Source organism: Grammomys surdaster, unplaced genomic scaffold, assembly GCF_004785775.1.
Source record: "Grammomys surdaster isolate TR1022 unplaced genomic scaffold, NIH_TR_1.0 237, whole genome shotgun sequence".
NCBI lineage: Eukaryota > Metazoa > Chordata > Mammalia > Rodentia > Muridae > Grammomys > Grammomys surdaster.
In genome coordinates, this window is record NW_021604682.1 from 2,344,913 (window position 1) to 2,359,875 (window position 14,963).

General features: G+C 46.6%; 1 protein-coding gene across 1 annotated transcript in view; it reads right to left on the bottom strand.

Moving 5' to 3' along the window:
- Nucleotides 1-678: 678 nt before the first annotated feature.
- Nucleotides 679-14,963, bottom strand: part of Upb1 (beta-ureidopropionase 1) — a 32,322-nt gene continuing 18,037 nt past the window's right edge. Inside the window, exons 5-10 of the mRNA XM_028773961.1 lie at nucleotides 11,732-11,893; nucleotides 9,886-10,055; nucleotides 4,458-4,539; nucleotides 3,791-3,833; nucleotides 2,501-2,655; nucleotides 679-1,049 (exon numbers count right to left, since the gene is read on the bottom strand). Of these exons, the coding sequence (XP_028629794.1) occupies nucleotides 939-1,049; nucleotides 2,501-2,655; nucleotides 3,791-3,833; nucleotides 4,458-4,539; nucleotides 9,886-10,055; nucleotides 11,732-11,893 (723 nt within the window). The 3' untranslated portion in view covers nucleotides 679-938. The remainder of the gene's footprint in view (nucleotides 1,050-2,500; nucleotides 2,656-3,790; nucleotides 3,834-4,457; nucleotides 4,540-9,885; nucleotides 10,056-11,731; nucleotides 11,894-14,963) is intronic.

Here is a 14,963-nt window from a genome sequence, read left to right on the forward strand (position 1 = left end):
GGGCTTTAAGACCTTACTCCTTGCGGCTTGGAAGCCGGTATTCTCCTGGCAGCCTTCAGATGAAGGTGTAGAACTCTCAGCTCCTCCTGCACCATTTCTGCCTGGATGCTGCCATGTTCCCACCTTGATGATAATGGACTGAACCTCTGAACCTGCCCCAATTAAATATCGTCCTTATAATTTTGTCTTGGTAATGGAGTCTGTTCACAGCAGTAAAATTCTAACTAAAACACCGAGATTTGTGCCTGCCTGAATAATTGGGCCATAGCTAAGTTGACTCAGCTCATCCTGTAAAGAGTCTACCTGCTCACAGTCATGCTATGGTCTCTGCGACTCTCATCTGCTCTGTCTTCCTGCTAGTACACAGTTTCCCAAATTGGCCCTCGGGGCGCTGTTGGAACCTTGAGATGGGATCGGCTGAGGAACACGACACCAGGTAGAAGCAGGGAAGAGTCGGAACTGGAGCCCAGCTGAAGGTCTGCCTGGTCCACGTGGCATCTCATGATAGACACAGATGGAGACTAGGGTAGAAAGCTGGGAAGTCTATCAAAGCTGCCCATCCCCAGGTGGTACCACATCCCATTCTCCTCCGGGCCAGCTCCTTTCAATGGCCTTAATATGATCCTACAGCATCGTAGCCTGGGATAGAATCTGCACTACACAAAACAACAAAACACGTTTGAAGTATACCATGCAGTTACATTTAATAAAATTTCAGTGTCATGGAATCATCTTTTGAATCCCCAAACATTTCCAAGTCCCCAGAAGAAAAATCTCATATTCATCATTAGCAATTAACACACACACACACACACACACACACACACACACACACACACACACTTGCCTATTCTACCCTCCTCCTGCCTGGGTATTGATAATCCCGCCTTGTGTACATTTTAAAACGCTATCCACTGGGGCCGGAGATGTCCCCAAACCTAACCCAAGCTAGGGGCTAGAACCAGGTCTTCCTTCACAATATTGGGACTGTAGTTGGGTTTGACAGCTTCGGTAAGTTCTCGGGCATACATCTCAAGTCGGCCTGTCATCTGAAAAAAAAAAAAAATGAAACATGGGAAACTTGGAAAGATTTAAAACAATCTGTTCCTTACTCGCCACCACCTCTGGCCACTAGGGGGCAGTCACGGGACAGAAATGCATCCACCATGCTGATTGACAGGACTATTTGAGACGGTAATAAGACAAAGAACGACCATGTTGTGATCTCAACACGGATTCCAGTGAAGTTGCAGAGTGCATGACGGTTCGTACAGTCCGTCCCAGTTGACCTTCACTTCTCAGCTCAGGTCAGGCTTAGGGCAAGATGGAGAAGAGGAGTGTAAACCAGCTCGGAGCAGAGGTTTGAAACTGGAACTCCGCCTGTTCCATGTAGCATCTTCTTATAGACACAGATGGAGACCTGGGCTGGAAAGCTGGACGCTCTATCAAAGCTGCCCAGTCCCAGGTAGGCTCTCCCTCACACCCTCCCCTGTGCCAGCCCCTCCCAACGGTCTGGAAATGAGCACACACCCATCACCACAGGGAAGGCTTTTGGTTTGAGAAAGGGTCTAAAGAGAAACCACTCTGCTTGTTGCTCCCGGAGATGCATGGCGAAAGAGCTGGCTGAGTTCTTGGCTCTAACTTCTAACTGAGAGGGAATCCTGCTTTAACCCCAAGAAGATGACAGGGAAATCAGGAGACCTTCTCACAGGCAAAATCTTGTTTATCCAATAAGAATCTGGGCCTCTGGAATATGACCAAGAACTCACACTCAGATAAAGTTGGGGACTAGAGTTTAGAGCCCACACCATGGCTCTCTCTGGTGACTTAGAGCAAAGCCATTCAGTTGCACAGAGTGGAACATATGTCTTCTTTGTCTGCAGTCAGGAGCCCTTGCAGGGGTCCTGGCCTTGGCTACCACTGTCTCATCTCAGTGTGGCAAGCACCTGCACTCCTGGACTGCTGACCCCACAGGCAGCTTATGAGACTGTTCTTAAGTCCTAGGGACAGAAGATGCTTGCACCAAAGGAACTGAGGAGGGTGGAGTCGGAGCCAGGCAAAGCTCCAGTTTTCCCATGTGACCCGATTCCCACTATTGTTTCAATGCCTAGACTGTGGAGCCTGGCCGCGGGCTGAGCCAGACACGCACATTTATCTTGTGACAACTGCAAATGCCTGGAAAGAAAAAAAACAGGTTACAGAAGCCAACCCGCTGTATTCTCTAGACAAATGAAATTGAGATTAATCTGGGCAAAGACGCCTAGAATCTAAATCAAATGAAGGGAGAATTTATTGAGACCTTCTGCTGGTGCACCGTGCTACCCAGTACTTCCACTCCACAGCTAGAGGAGTCTTAGTGCTCTTGCTGAGTAGGGGAGTTGGCGCCTTTTCCCAACTCCCCTTTGGAGCAAACCTGGTCACTGAAGTTCCCACCACTGCAGATTGGCTGGAGACGGAGAAGCAGGGTATTGGGGTGATGGAAGGGGACACGGGTACCCACCTTGAAAGTCCAGAAATCATTAATCTGCTGGCAGAGATTAAGGTTGAGCTCAGCGACCAGCAGCCCATCCTGATTACGGGAGAGGCCGGGGGTCCGGCTGCCGTCGGGAGCTGCCACATAGCTCGAACCATAGAAGTAGCCGAGGTCGTGGTGAGCTTTTAGGGGGCAAAGGGAAGTAGCTATGAGGTTGTACACAGGGTGGGCTCTGAAGAAGGGCAGGCAGGCTCACGGCAGGATACTCAGAAGAAAGTATTCATAACCGCCCTCCATGTCTGCCATCTTCCAATCTCCCTCCCTCAGGCTTAAAGGTCCTGGGGGTGGGGGGACGCTGAGCTTTGCTTTCATGTCAGTCACTCTTCCCCTACCCCTGAGAGCATGTCTAGATGGCACGCTTTAGGTGGACTAGCCTTTCACATTCAACAGAAGCTGCCCAAACCCAAGGAGAGTCTCTGTCTCTAGGGATGGTCTGTGTGTCCTGCTTCCTGTGGTGGGTCTGCCCGGTGAGCTGCATGATCTGTCCTTCTTTTCCTGGAGCTGATAGACTTAAGGCTCTTCTGCATGGCTACGCCCTTGACAGGCTGCTAAAGGCCACCACAGCTGAGTGAGGTGGACCCTCTAAGACAGGCCCAGAACCTCCTTTCCCACATCTGTCTGTCTGTCTGCCATCAGGATGCATATGGGATTGGAAGTTCTGCAAGTGTGAGGTGCCATCTGGGAGTTCAGATGGTGGCATCTGTTCACCCTTCTGGATCTTTCTGAGGGGGACCCATCCAGTCAGGAACACCCCTGTGAGCAAAGCGGTTCTTCCCTCTCACGTTCTTGGCTAGAGAGGCAGGACCTCAGCGTGGAGGAATTCTAGCAGAGGTGTGTTAGTTAGTTGCTGCCTTCAGATCACAACCACCTGATGACCCCAGGACCTATGACAATCTGTGCTGACTCTGGGGACATCATCAGTATGGTTTGGATAGGTGGGGAAGGAAGAAAAAAAGATGAGGACACATGTGTCAGTCCCTCTGTCCCTTCTAGACACCTCACAGAGGGGTTCCCCATATCTTCATGGTCCAGTTTCACATAGTCCTGGGGTGGTAGAAAGCCCAGTCCATTCCCAGATGATGCATCCACACCCCAGCCACAGACTCCCACAGTACATGCAAGGACACAGAGGAGAGTAAGTGTTCCCTTCCTTGGTGCCCAAGGAAAGGGGACAGGCTATGGAGCCGACCCTGCCCAGAGGAAGTAGGTGGAATGGGGGACGATGAAGCCCAGCACCAGGACCGTTCACGATCATACCTTTCTTTCCATCTCCAGAAGTAAACTCATTGGGGTAGCGTTCCTGTGAATTAAGTGCAAAGCTGAGATGAGCCTCTAGGTGGCAGCACCAGGACAGTCATTCCAGATCACTCAGCCAGGCCAAGATCAGCAAGGAGCCCAAGCAGAAAACAGAGATGAGAGGCTGGGGTCTGCACTCAGTGGGCGATCAGCAAGGGGTTTGTTCAACGCTCAGTGGGCCAGTGAGGGGCCTTAGGAAGCCAGCAAGGAATGCGACAGGTAAGGCAAGACTTGGATTTTGTATTTGGGTTTATAATCCTGGAGCAGGGAGACAGTAGGTACCCACAATTCTCAGGACTGGGCAATGTATGTGAGGTCAGCCTACCTGTGAAATGATACCTACCTTGGATAAGAGAGCAGAGAGGAGAGGAAGGGAGGAGAATAAAGGGGAAGGGAGAGCCAAGAGGAGAGGAAAGGCAAGGGGAGAGGTCCAAGAAGAAGAAGGAGGAGGAGGAGGAGGAGGAGAAGGAGAAGAAGAAGAAGAAGACGACCAGACTAAGCCATTTTCTCTCTTGAGACCCTAAAATTTGTGGCATGTATGCAGAAAGAACAAGAAGGCAGGTGACACGTCCCCTCAGAGGCCAGCAGCCAGTGGTCCCTTTCCTTAAGCAGTACCTCAGACACGTACCTGACCCACACGGTTGAGGGCACAGGTGAAGCAGTGGTTGGCGATGGCTGCGTTTCTGGCTTCGATTGGCCACATGGACTCACTGTGAAGATGGTAAGAACAAAACATGCTGTTGACTCCTCAGCCACTCTGCAGAGGCTTGGCTCTCAGATGCAGCCCGGCTGTGAGCAGAGCTGCCATGGTACCAACCTAGCACTTAGGAAGCTGAGGCAAGAGGTCTCTGAGTTCGAAATCAGCCCAAGTTACACTGGCCCGCAACTCCTTATGTCTACGGCAGCCTTCCTGAAAATGATCGTCTTTTCCTTCCTTGGCCAAGAATTGCCCAACCTTCCAACTTTCAGGGGTGTGATGAGCATGGAATGCTGGAGTGGTCTCTGGGAGAGCAGTGCGCTTCATGGAATGAACAGTTAATTATGCTTCAGAATTGGAGCCTAAGGAAGTGACGTCATAGATGTCACAGGGTTGCGTGTGAGATGTTTGTGGCGGCATGACAGTATTCACAATACAGAAGCTGGCAGCCACAGAAATGTCAGGGTTAAATAAATCTCAACCTATCTACTACTTTCTTCTACCGGTTAGTGACAGTAAAATGACTCATAGTGAAGGTGACGTAGCATGGCGATAAAAATCTATGAGCAATGGGAAGATGTGAGCTACGTCCCCGCTCTGTGTGGTCAGAACTCTGTGACTTTGGGGGTACGGGGGTGGTGCCCTGGGCAAGGATAGTCATAAGAAGATGGAAAAATAATAGCGCTTAGTTTATTAGGCTGGTGGGGACTCTGGGAAATTTTCTTAAACTAATATATGATTATTTGTACAAGTGATTGATGATGCTTCTTTTTAAAGTGCAGTGTTGTGCAAAGCCCCATGTTGTGTCACCATCCCCAAACCCATCCCCCACAGGCCATGCACTAGTTCCCTAAACCCTTAGCTCCAATCTGATACTTATCAGCCTTCAGTTCCACCACAGTTATAAAACTACAACCGTGTGGGACTTCTTCTTCTCCATGAGCATCTGAGCTGTACCATCTCATTTGACTGATGTTTTGAAGGAGAGAGACTTGGGATGAAGGTTTGATACAGGGCTGTCTGAACCCCAGTAGACTATGGCCCCATGGATTCTATCTTTAGCTGGCTTTCCCTAGGAAGCTGCTACTGGCTGAGCCAGGTGTGGACAAGCCAGACAGCTTGCCAACCTTTTGTTTTCTGTCTTAGATAGCTCAGGAGGACCTATCCTGTATTACATGGGTTGCTTCTGTTTGCTTCATTGCAACTAAGAAAAGCTGAAGATAAAGAGGCCGAGGAGATCCTTTGCGTACAGAACATGAGGCACCTGTCTGGGTTTGCCCAGAAGCCAGCTCACACCTGTATGCCTGGCAAGTAAACTTCAGGTTCCTCTAGGAAGCCTGAGGGAAAGATGGAGTTCCCTAAATGTATTCTAAATTTTTAAAATTATATTCTGTCTATCTAATCTATCTATCTATCTACCTATCTACCTACCTATCCATCTATCCATCTATTATCTATCGGTCTATTATCTATCTATCTATCTATCTATCTATCTATCTATCTATCTATCATCTATGTCTATCTACCTATCTATATCCATCTATCTACCAATCTATCCCTCCATCTATCTATGTATCTATGTATCTATGTATCTATGTATCTATCTATCTATCTATCTATCTATCTATCTATCTATCTATCTCTGTGTATGCATCTGGAGATGAGAGAACACCTTATAGGAAGTTGGATCTCTCCTTCTACCCTGTGGGTCCTGAGGATTAAACTCAGGTTGCCAGATTTGGGAGCAGGCACCTTTACCCTCTAAGCTACCTTTCCATCCCCTTCTTAAATCACATACACAGCGGTAGAAGAGGGACACCACATGAGGTAGTCCCAAGGTTCCACTAAGACCTAGTGGATGAATGAGTAATGACTACCTTGCCTTTTGACTGACAACAGACAGTTACTTGCATTCAAAGCAACATGATCCGTATTTTCTGAGTAGAAACCCCCCAGGGGAAATCCAAAGTTTGATCTTTCTCCTTCTACTTAAAAGTACCTCTCTTAGACCCAGACCACACCTCCTCCATATGCACTTAACAAGTGACTGGAGAATTACATTCTAGGTCTCCCAGGAGCCTGCTATGAAAATCCTGACTGCGGAGGGATGTTACTCAAGAAACGAGGATCAGTGCTTCAAAGTGAAAGTAAATTAAAAGTTGCCTCTGACATTTACATGAAACTGAATAAAAATCCATTGAGAGCGGAGAGCTTTTCCCATGACCCCAACCCTATTGGGACAGAACACAGACATCATAGCCACAGAACAGAAGCCAGCATTTCCTGCTTTACCCATCCTCACGCTTTGGAGGAAGTCTGTTCTGGGTTGCGATGTTGGCATGTAAATTCCTAAAGCTTTGCAAACTTGTAATAATTTGGAATCACCTAGGAGAGACACTTCTGAGAACATATATGAGGGAATTCCCAGAGAGACTTAACTGAGGAGTGTTCCACCCTTATCCCCAAACTTGGGCAGTGCTGTGCCCCTGAGCTGGAGTCCTAGACTGAATTAAAAGGAGGGAGGAGAGAGGAGAGAGCTAATTGAACAAGGGCATTAATCTCCCTCTGCCTCCTCCTCCAGGCAGCCCTCACACTCCTACCGCTATGATTCATCTGCCATGACTGGCTGGACCACAAAATCCTGTGCCTTCAAAATAAACCATACTTCATTTGAATTACTTCTTGCCTGACTTGTGGTCCCCAGTAACAAGAAAAGTAACTATTCAGAACATTGATATTGGGAGGTCTTCTCTTTGAGAAACCTGGCCATACGGTTCATAGGGAATTGGAAGGAACACTGAGATTTGGCGCTGTGGACCAGAGATGTCAAAGGATGCTGTAAAGAGAGTTAATGGGTCATTTTGCTCAGAGTTTCAAAGACCTGAATGCTGATATAAATTTGGGTGCTTTAAGATACTGTTGATGATGTTTCTGGAAGAGAATACAGACTCCCAGGAAGGAGGGGAGGCACCATTCATTTTAGATCGTGGGCAAAGAATGAGGCTACATTTATGCCAAATATACTTTAGCTGGGACCTTGAATGAAGCTGAATTCAAAAGCAAAGACTGATTTGTCTGGACAAAGGAAAGTCCAAGATATTACACAGCTTTGGCAACATTTACACTCAAAGAAAAGGAGAAAAAGGATGGAAGAAAGGAGACAGGTGTCTTGGGGGTGGGGGACGACAGAATCCAGCGTGTAAGAATCAAATTTATTTGAAAGAGAAGAAGCTGAATTGAGAATGCCCTCCAAAGGGTTCTATGCTGGGAAGCCACTACCTCAGGGAGAGTTTCCCCAGGTTCAGCCACCAGACACATAGAGGCCACTGTGGCTATAGTGGAAAGAGGGGCAGACTTCATCTCAAGCTAGCAACCGCATCTGGCAGCATTGTTTCCATGGTACAATATGCAAATACAAGAGTTACAGGGTCACAGTGGCTTACATCAAGATTCCAGAAAGCCACTGAAGCCATGCAGTGTGTATGTAGCAGGGTCGGAGTCCTTGCAATGGCATCTTTAAAGGCCAATGGATGGAGCTACAAAGCCTAAGTTGCTATGGAGACAGTGGAGATGTGGGTGGGGACTATGGGACATCAAGTGAAGTAGTCTGTAGGCATGGAAATATGCTGGCCCAAGAGGGAGAGGACCTGGTGTGCCTGCAGTAGAAATAAAGGGGTGGGGCTACTCAAGACTGTAGGAGCCCAGGTGATGCCATCAAGAGCCCCAGAAGCCAGACATGGAGCTTTGAGACTTGGTGTTTTTTGTGCTGGACCCCAGTCTTGCTTGGCCTGATCTCTCCTTGTTATGTTCCTATTTAAAACAAGAATGTTTGTTCTCTGTCACTGTATGTTAGAATTGACCCCCTCCACTCCCAACAGGTTCACAAATTTCCTTGAGTCTCAGACTGGATTTCTGAACAATGTCGGAACTGTCAGGACAACAACAGAAGACTGTGTTATGAGACAGGCCTGAGGCCTGAGGACCAGTAGTCAAATGTTAGGAGTTAAAAGCCATGTGTTTGGACTGGAGAGATGGCTCAGCGGTTAAGAGCACTAAGTGCTCTTCCAGAGGTCTTGAGTTCAATTCCCAGCAATCACATGGCAGTTCACAACCATTTATAATGGGATCTGATGCCCTTTTCTGGTGTGTCTGAAGACAGCTGCAATGTATTCATATAAATAAAAATAAATAAATCTTTTTTTTTTAAAGCCACGTGTTCATGTGTCAAGTATAATGAATGGGCTTACGGTGGTGGCTAATCTTCATTATCAGCTTGACAATGATTTAGAATTATCTCCAAGACCACCTCTGGTTGAGTCTATGAGAGCATCTCTATAGATGTTTCAAAGAGGAAAAGAAGACCCATCCTAAACCCCAAGACAGTTCAGCATCAAACCTGGGGCCTGGATTAAATAAAAACTGGGAAACGAGAAAAGCAGGTGAGCACCGACACTCTCTCTCTTTGCTTCCTGACTGCAGATGCAATGTGACCGACCAGTCACCTCACGCGCCTCCTACCTCCCCATGGCTCATCCCTTTAAACTGTGAGCCAAAATAAATTCTCCTTCCTTTGAGTCTTGTTAGCAATTTAGTCACATCAACGAGAAAACTGACAAATAGACTTGCAACCCTCCCAAGTGCTTAGCCAATGTGGAAAAGATACCCCATGTTTGCATAGCTATGCCCACATTCGCTTAGCTATGTGGGGTTTATCTCAGCTGACTCCCTGCCCTGCAAATCCCACCCAAGTGCTCACCTGCTCCAGCCCCAAGCAACACCACAACAAAGCAGTTTAACCTGTATTAGAGATGAGGCTGATGCTCAAACACTTCCTGTTACATATTATACAAGGGAAACTTTTCATTGGTTAAATACATCTCCTGGACTATCCCCTGTTCCTCTGGGTGGAGCTACTTCCTAGGTCCTTTGGAGGACTGCCCTTCCTACTCGGCATGGCAGAATTGAGGCTCAAGACTGAAGACCTCTGTCCGGAAGTTCATACTGGTCAGGCACCTGTTGTACTCCACTAAGAAGTCAGACTTTGAGCTTCTGACCGTCATGCAGAAGGCTGAGAGTACTGTCTTTGTTCCTGTGTTCAGAATCCCAACAAAGGTTGCTGCCAATGGTAGAACGATTCTTTGGGGAGATCAGATTTTGTAATGGTCATATTGGGCGTATTCCCCCACTGGAAAAAAAAAAAGGTTAACTGTGCTATCACAAGCTGCAATCTAGACATCCTGGTGATGGTACCTGCTTCCTATAGTTTTCCAAACCCATGCCAGAATCTCACAGATTGACTCTAGGCTCGAGGCAGTGGATGAGCCCTAGAAAGACCCCCGTAGCTTTCCCACCAAGAGACCTGAGTTCTCCAATGGTGGCCGATGGGTTGAAGATGATTTCAGCCCCGTTGATGCTGTACATGAGCCAGTTGAGGGGGTGGTGCCGCCCATAGCAAATGTTCACTGCAATCCTGCCAAACTGGGTCTGGAACACGGGGTGGCCCAGGTTTCCCTCCATGTAGTAAGTGGACTGGAAAAAAAAAAAAGAAAACAAACCACAAAGAGCTCTGTTGTTGGTGCCTCAGAGTGGAAACACTTCTGCTTTCCTTAGATTCAGCAGAAGTGAATATCACCGGTGATCTAAAATTAACATTTGGGTGTGACTGTATTTTAAGGTCCGGAATTTTGGTGTGTTGAGGGCACACGCAAAACCCAGACATAATAACAAAGCAACCCCAAGGGGAAAGCACAATGGCCTAAATATTTGATCCACAGTCTGCTTTGTGGTCTATCACGTGGCTTCCAGGCTAACCTATGGTAAGGTTTCAATCACGACACACGAGGAAAGGTTGGGGTTATTAGGTCAATGTTAGGAAGAGTCCTTAGCAACCACACATCCTTATGCAGAATGCTAGAGGTGAAAAAGACCCAGACTCACTGAGAGCAAAGACTCGTTTTTGGAAACTGAGTGTCACTTGAATTTGTTTGGGACTTGACCAACTGACTAAGAGTGAATCTGAGAGTTGAACACATACCCTCCACGTAGAGGATTGAGCATCCCGCCTCGGGTTAAGGATCCCTTGCAGGGTGAGCAAATGAGAACTTTATTCACCCATCCCTTCTTCCCTGCTTGATCCCTGAGGGTACCACTTCAAGGTCTTGATAAGGATGAATATAGTTGAGGGGAGGGTAGAGGGTGAGGTGGGTGGCAAACAGACCTGCTCCTAGAGCTCTCGGGTTTCTCTCATGAATTTCAAAATTGGCTGAGTTAGACAGCAACCAGGATATGTACACAGAGTGGCCCCTGAGCAGATCCTGCTGTACTTAGACCAGCGATATCAGCAGGGAGCTAATGATTAACCCTGGAGTAAACAGGTAAAGTGAGGATCGTGTCTGTCCCACCGCACCTCCAGCTGTTTCTTAGAAACAGCAGCTCTTCTGTCTCCCTGTAGCCCCTGTAGATGGTGACTCACCTTGTTGTCCAGCCCAAGAGCAGCCTAAACCCCCAAAGCAAGGATGAGGTGTGGGAGCTAAGGATCAGGGACAGCACATCCTGAACTATTGGTCCTCTTGAAAAGTCAAGTTCAAATCCAGATTTAGTATCCTGATATTACGTAGAGTTCATTTTTCCTCCTTCAAATGGCCTTCATTGGCATCCCACCCCTTGTGAATTGGCATTTACCAATCAGAACAACTCCCTCTCCCAGAATTCCTAGCTCCAGTGAGTCTAAGAAGTCCTGCTTAACCACCACTGTACACAAACAGACACATTCAAAGACACCTACCTGAACACAAGCCAACTTAGATACCACGTAAGTCACAAAGACTATCATCTACTAAAACTAGGATTATAATCATGGTTGCCTAGGAGCTCAGAGTCCCTTCATAAGCCCCTCCACAAGGGCTCATGGGAGTAATTTCACATTTGTGTACTGTTTATTGGCATGTTAGTTTACTCGCCAATTATCTCGAGGGAATATATTGCAGAAAGCCAAGTTACCCCACACATACAAAGCATCTCTAAACCCCATGCCGCTAAAAGGATTTCTGACTCAGATATCTCATCTGTCTGTGTGATGCAGGACAACGCTATCCAACCCTCTGAAGACGACAACGCCACTCCCCTGCAGCGAGCATCACACTTCACAGCCTCCGATACAGAACTTTGCCCTGAGAAAAGCCCACCAAGTCCAGGCTGGCACTTACCTCATTGAAGTCACCCACTCTGGGGATGTGATTCTTTCTGGTCTTTCCCATGACCTGTCCCGAGTTGGAGATCACTACAGCTGTGTTCCACAGAACTCCCCCATGCTCTCTATCACGTTCCAAGATTGGAGATACCACCACCATGTTGTGCTTCTTTGCCAGCTGGGGAATTGAAAAACCATCAAACGCCTCTTTCAAGTAAATTGTTACTCTTTTTTTTTATTGGAGAATTTAATGATGTTCCTAAATATGTAGACTTAGTTACCAGCTATTACTCAAAGCAATTACTTTAATAAAAAAAAAAGAATTATTTATTTTATGTCTGTGAGTACACTGTAGTTGTCTTCAGACACACCAGAAGAGGGTATCAGATCCCATTACAGATGGTTGTGAGCCACCATGTGGTTGCTGGGAATTGAACTCAGGACCTCTGGAAGAACAGGCAGTGCTCTTAACCACTGAGCCATCTCATCAGCCCCAAGCAATATATATATATTTTTTAAGTACTAAATGCCAATGTTGTTTTGATGCCTACAGCTGTTTACATAAGGATAATCAATAGCCAGATGTGATGGTGTACATCTTTAATTCTGGCATTCAGGAGGAGAGACTGATCTACACAGTGAGTTCTAGGCCAGCCAGGACTACATAGTAAGACCAAGGAGAGAGAAAGAGAATGTGAAATGCAAGAATATGAATAATCACTCCTGTTCAATGCTGGGATGAGAATATAAAGTGATACAGGCACTCTAGGAAATTATATGGATGCTCCTTAATGTCAGACAGGGAATTGTGACACACCACTTGTACATACACACTTCAAAGACCGAAAAAGTAGGCTGCGATGGTTTGTAGCCCAGGGAATGGCACTATTAGAAGGTGTGGCCCTGTTGGAGTGGGTGTGGCCTTGTTGGAGGAAATGTATCACTGTGGGGTTGCGTTTTGAGACTCTCCTCCTCACTGCCTGAGAATGACAGTTTTATCCTTAGCAGGCCTTCAGATGAGCTCCTCCTGTACCATGCCTGCCTGGATGCTGCCACGTTCCTACCTTGGTGATAACGGACTGAATTTCTGAACCTGTAAGCCAGCCCCAATTACATGTTGTCCTTTATAAGACTTGCCTTGGTCATGGTGTCTGTTCACAGCAGAAAAACTCTAAGACAGTAGGCACTCAGTGAGACAGATCTGTGTAATGATGAATCCATATTCAGAGACACACTATTTGTATCACTAAGAGCCAAGAAGTAGAAACAGCTTCTCTGTCCATCAGCAGATGAAGGGCTGAACAAAATGTGATGTACGACATTTTGAGACATTATCCACCCATGTCATGTTAGGAATTCCTATCATATGCTACGAGACTGATGAACCCTGAGGGCTCTATGCTAATGATGTTACTTCATTAAAATGAAATATATGGTTTTCACCTATAAAGGAATCCTAGAGTAATGAACTTCACAGCATAGACTGTCGAATTTGCTTCTCAGAGGCTGGAAGGGAGAGGTGCTAGGAGACTCTCCAATGGATACAGTGTTTTAGATTTTCTTCTCAGGGGCAGGGAGGGAGAGACACTTGGAGAATCTCTAATGGATACAGTGTTTTAGATTTCCCCATTGCAAGGTTTTGACTGTCTGACTCACAGCAGCGAGGACACATTTCATGGAGTTGAACTGTACAGGCAAAAGCATGATATTCTTCATGGGATTAAAAAAAATGAATTATACTCTTGAATTACCAAAACCAAGGAGAGGACACAAAGGTTGGAGGGGCCATGTTGGGGGTGTGTCCTTGGAATGGGAGGAGCTTGAGGTGCATAGGATCAAGATATATTATATACATGTATTAAACTGTTAAAGAATAAATGAAAGATTTTTTTAAAAAAATAAGTAAAATCGAGTCAGGTAGGGTAGTTCATACCTGTCATTCTAGGACTTAGCAGGCTGGGGTGACAAAGTTACGAGTTTGAGACTAGATTGGGAGACATATTTAGGGAGTTCCAGGCTACTAAATGTCGAATAAGAGCCCATCTAAAAAAGATTCACAATGAATTATCATTGTTCTTCTCAGCTATAGTAAGATACCTTGCCTCTTGGTCTGTTTTGTGCTCTTACAACAGGATAACGGAGATCGGGTAACTCATAGAGAACAGATTTTTTTCCTTGGAGATCCAGATCCAAGGCCAAACATGCAGCAGCCAGCAACTACTGTGCCACTGTGCTAAACTGTCCTAGTGGAGGGTGAGAGAGTAGGAAGAGACTGAACTTGCTTTTATTAAAAGACGGGAAAAACCACTTTGGAGATACTGATGCAAATCCACCCACAAGTGTAGCAGGATAACTTCCTGCTACTGCTACATTGTATTCACAGTGGAGCTCAGTGATTGGGCAGTATGAAAGGGAGGCAGGAAGAGGAAGGGGAGGAGACAGAAAGCAGGAGATAAGCAACCATGGAGGAGGACAGGACGGATGGTGGGAGAGCAGTCCTGGGTAGCTACTTATCAAAAGGTTAGATATTGGGTAACAGTTCTAAATGTGTGAGCATCTTGTTAATTGAGTGTTTCCAGATATATAAATCTACTGGATAATCTTTAAGCATTAAGAATCTTCATTCTACCGGGTACCACAGGCATAGCGGGAATGTTCTGGGCTCAGCTAGGCACTGTGGACAGCGTGGTGGCTTGGCAGAGCCAGCCACCACCACACTGGCATCTCATGGGTGCCAGAGCCAGTGTTTTTAGATAGCCAGAGCCACAGTCCAGAGCCTGAGCAACGGGGAATATAGCAGCTGCCTGGGACCAAGCCAGACCAAGTGCTGTATTCTAAATATCTCCCGTTACACACAAGAGCTAAATCTTCATGACCCATCTACCTACATAATACACCTCTCCTCCCAATACACATATAGCAGATTAATTTTCTAACCATTCAGTCTTGGAGAACACAATCAGGCCATGACAGGCACTGAATTCTTTCTGTCTCCAATATGAACATCAGAACCTGTTGATGGAGTGTGTAATTTCAGATGGTTACATGTCCTTGGTACCACCTAAGCCATCATTACCTGCAGCCTTAATGACAGCCCCTGGTCCCTCTTGATGTTGACAAGTGTTCTCTGGCACCAGATCTACCTACACTCTCCCTCTAGCCCTAACCTAGGCTTACCAAGGGGAAACAGTCTTCACCCAGTCCTCTTCCTTTGACCACAGCAATGGATCTATAACTCGATGAGATCC